We start from the raw sequence: 2581 nt of genomic DNA, 5'->3' as shown, positions 1-2581 counted from the left end.
ATAATATCGGGAGGTGACAACAAATAAACAATTTCTTATTACACTTTGCATTTAAGTGGTAAAGTTTAATATACAGTAAATTATTTTGTATGCAATATTCCTGCCTTTTTTTTTTCAGGGACTATTTTTATCATCCAAAATTCCATATTTTCTTTTTTCTCTTTTTTAAATCAATAATTCAATCTGTATAGTTAATTCCTATTGTTAAGTATATGTAAATTACATGCCTTAATATATGTATGTATGCATTGTTTCGCAATATTCGCGATATCTTTCCCGATAAAATCGATAAAATTATTCATATGTTTCGGATGAATATTCACCATTTATATTTATCACTTTTAATGAGTTCAATTAATCAAATTAAATATAAAATTTAGCATAGCATAAGTTAACAATTTCTAATAAATAATAGCATAAGCAAAAGCAATTAATAATGAAAAGGAATATAAGCGAAGAAAACAACAATAGTTTCCGAGTATGGTTAAATCAAATAAATGATATAAATCTTTGGAATTAAAGAAAGAAAGAAAAAACCTTATCAAAATTAATCTTATCATTATTATTATCATGAATATCATTATCATTATTATTACCATTAGAATAACAGTATATTTTCTTATCATCAAAACCAAGAAAAAGCAACAAATAAATAAAAAGAAATACCGGAGGAAGATGAAAAGGATAATTGTTGGTAAGATTTTGAATCTAGTTTATTCCAGTTTCGTTTTTTTTCTTTCAAGTTAGAGAAATTTAAATTTAAAAATTTAGAGAGAGATTTAATTGGGAAAAAAAAATTTAATTCATTAACAAGAAGCAACATGAAGGAAATGTGCAATAAATGAATATCCTTTGAAAAAAAAGAAAATTCAATTTTTTATTTTCATTTTATTATTTTGTCTTCTTTTTTCTTTTGAAAAAAAAAAAGAAATTCATTACGTATGGTAAAATTTATTCCTTTATAGTTATGCAAAATTAATTTTACAAAAATAAAACATATGCATGAGAAATTTGCATATTTGAAATTTTTTCAGTTAAAAAAAAAAAAGATGTTCGTAGTATGGTGAAATTTCCTACGATATATATATATATATATATGAATTTCAAAATAATACCAAAATTTAATTTATTCATTAATGATATTCAATTATTTGCTTCAATTATGATTTCAATTATTTGTTTAATTGCAATGAAATGAATATGGAAAATATTCAAAAAATACAAAGCTGAAATGAGAAAGCAAAGGAAAATAATATGCAATAAAATGGCAGTAAGTATAATTTAATTAAACGCAGTGAAAAAAAGCTTATGAAAAAAAAAAGCAATACAAATTTTAAATTCCAATTATTTAATATGCAATGCGATTATTACATGTATTTATGTGAAAATATTCAAATTGAATTAGATTCCTTCAAAGTGAAGTTTAATTATTACTTATGTATTATGCAAATTTTACAGGATATTAGAGAAATATATGAAAATGAAAGCAATTATTTCCGCCATTTTTTATTCACTAAAATATGTTCTCTTCTTGCCCAATCGTTTATCAGCATTGTATTTGCTCATATTCTGAAAAAAAATAGAAAAAAAATACAGTAAAATTAGCATTTAATTAAAAATAATCTTAAAAATTTTTGAAAAAACTTTTCAATTTAAACTATTAAAATTTGAAACTTTCAATAACTTCACGAAAATTTGCTAAAATTTTAATTAAATTTAATCCGATAAAGGAAAAACGAAGAACCTATCTTCTAATATTAGTATCGAGAAATGATAATGATAATGAAAGCTGGTTTATGTGCGACATTTCCGCTTGTTTTAAGAGGCGGAACATTAGGGCTTATGTGTAGTATTTTTACTTGCTAACTTATTAGCTAAGGAAAGAAATGATTAAGTCAAATCAATAATTACTTAATTAATGATAGATGGATTGAGTCTTAGTCTTGTAATTAAATAAGTTATTCAGGCTATTTATTGCTATAACTAGGATACTAAGTGATAAAAAGACTATTCAATTCATTCATTTACTTTTATATATTCAATTTTTTCTTTTTTTTCCATTAACAAATTTTATGTCAAAAAAATCACCTCAATGCAAAGTACTACTAATTCACGTGAACATTCAGAATCACGGCTATCACGTAATAATGGTAAACCACGTCCAATAAATGATGCTCGTCCTACTTGGGATGATGCTGATGATCTCCAAGCATTACAATAACCGGATTCACTACGCAAACCGGACAAATCCGAACCATGCCATATACGTTTTTCAGGCCTTAAAATAATTTTTTTCTAAATTATTATTTCTAACAATTATCATTGCAAACATATTTCATTAATAATTATAATTATTCCAATATATCAATTTTCAAATATGAATAAATCTTTTAAACTTTTTATTAGAATTACATTCTTTTCATGCAATTCATCAAAAATTTATCCCGCTTTTCAATCTCCCGATATTTCCCATTCATTCAAGTACTCTCAAATGCTATAGTTTTAACAATTCATCCCGCTTTTCAATCTCCCGATATTTCCCATTCATTCAAGTACTCTCAAATGCTATAGTTTTAACAAT

At 24.1% G+C, this 2581-nt stretch overlaps 1 protein-coding gene across 1 annotated transcript in view; it reads right to left on the bottom strand.

The window, feature by feature from the left end:
* Positions 1-1433: 1433 nt before the first annotated feature.
* LOAG_17658 (CLE-1C protein) overlaps positions 1434-2581 on the bottom strand; it is a gene marked incomplete at its 5' end in the record, with an annotated part of 9091 nt that continues 7943 nt past the window's right edge. The window contains 2 exons of the mRNA XM_020450320.1: positions 1434-1569; positions 2089-2278. Of these exons, the coding sequence (XP_020306015.1) occupies positions 1507-1569; positions 2089-2278 (253 nt within the window). The 3' untranslated portion in view covers positions 1434-1506. The remainder of the gene's footprint in view (positions 1570-2088; positions 2279-2581) is intronic.

This window comes from Loa loa (assembly GCF_000183805.2).
Source record: "Loa loa unplaced genomic scaffold supercont3.109, whole genome shotgun sequence".
Taxonomy (NCBI): Eukaryota; Metazoa; Nematoda; class Chromadorea; order Rhabditida; family Onchocercidae; genus Loa; species Loa loa.
This window is presented reverse-complemented; position numbering and strand designations above follow the sequence as displayed.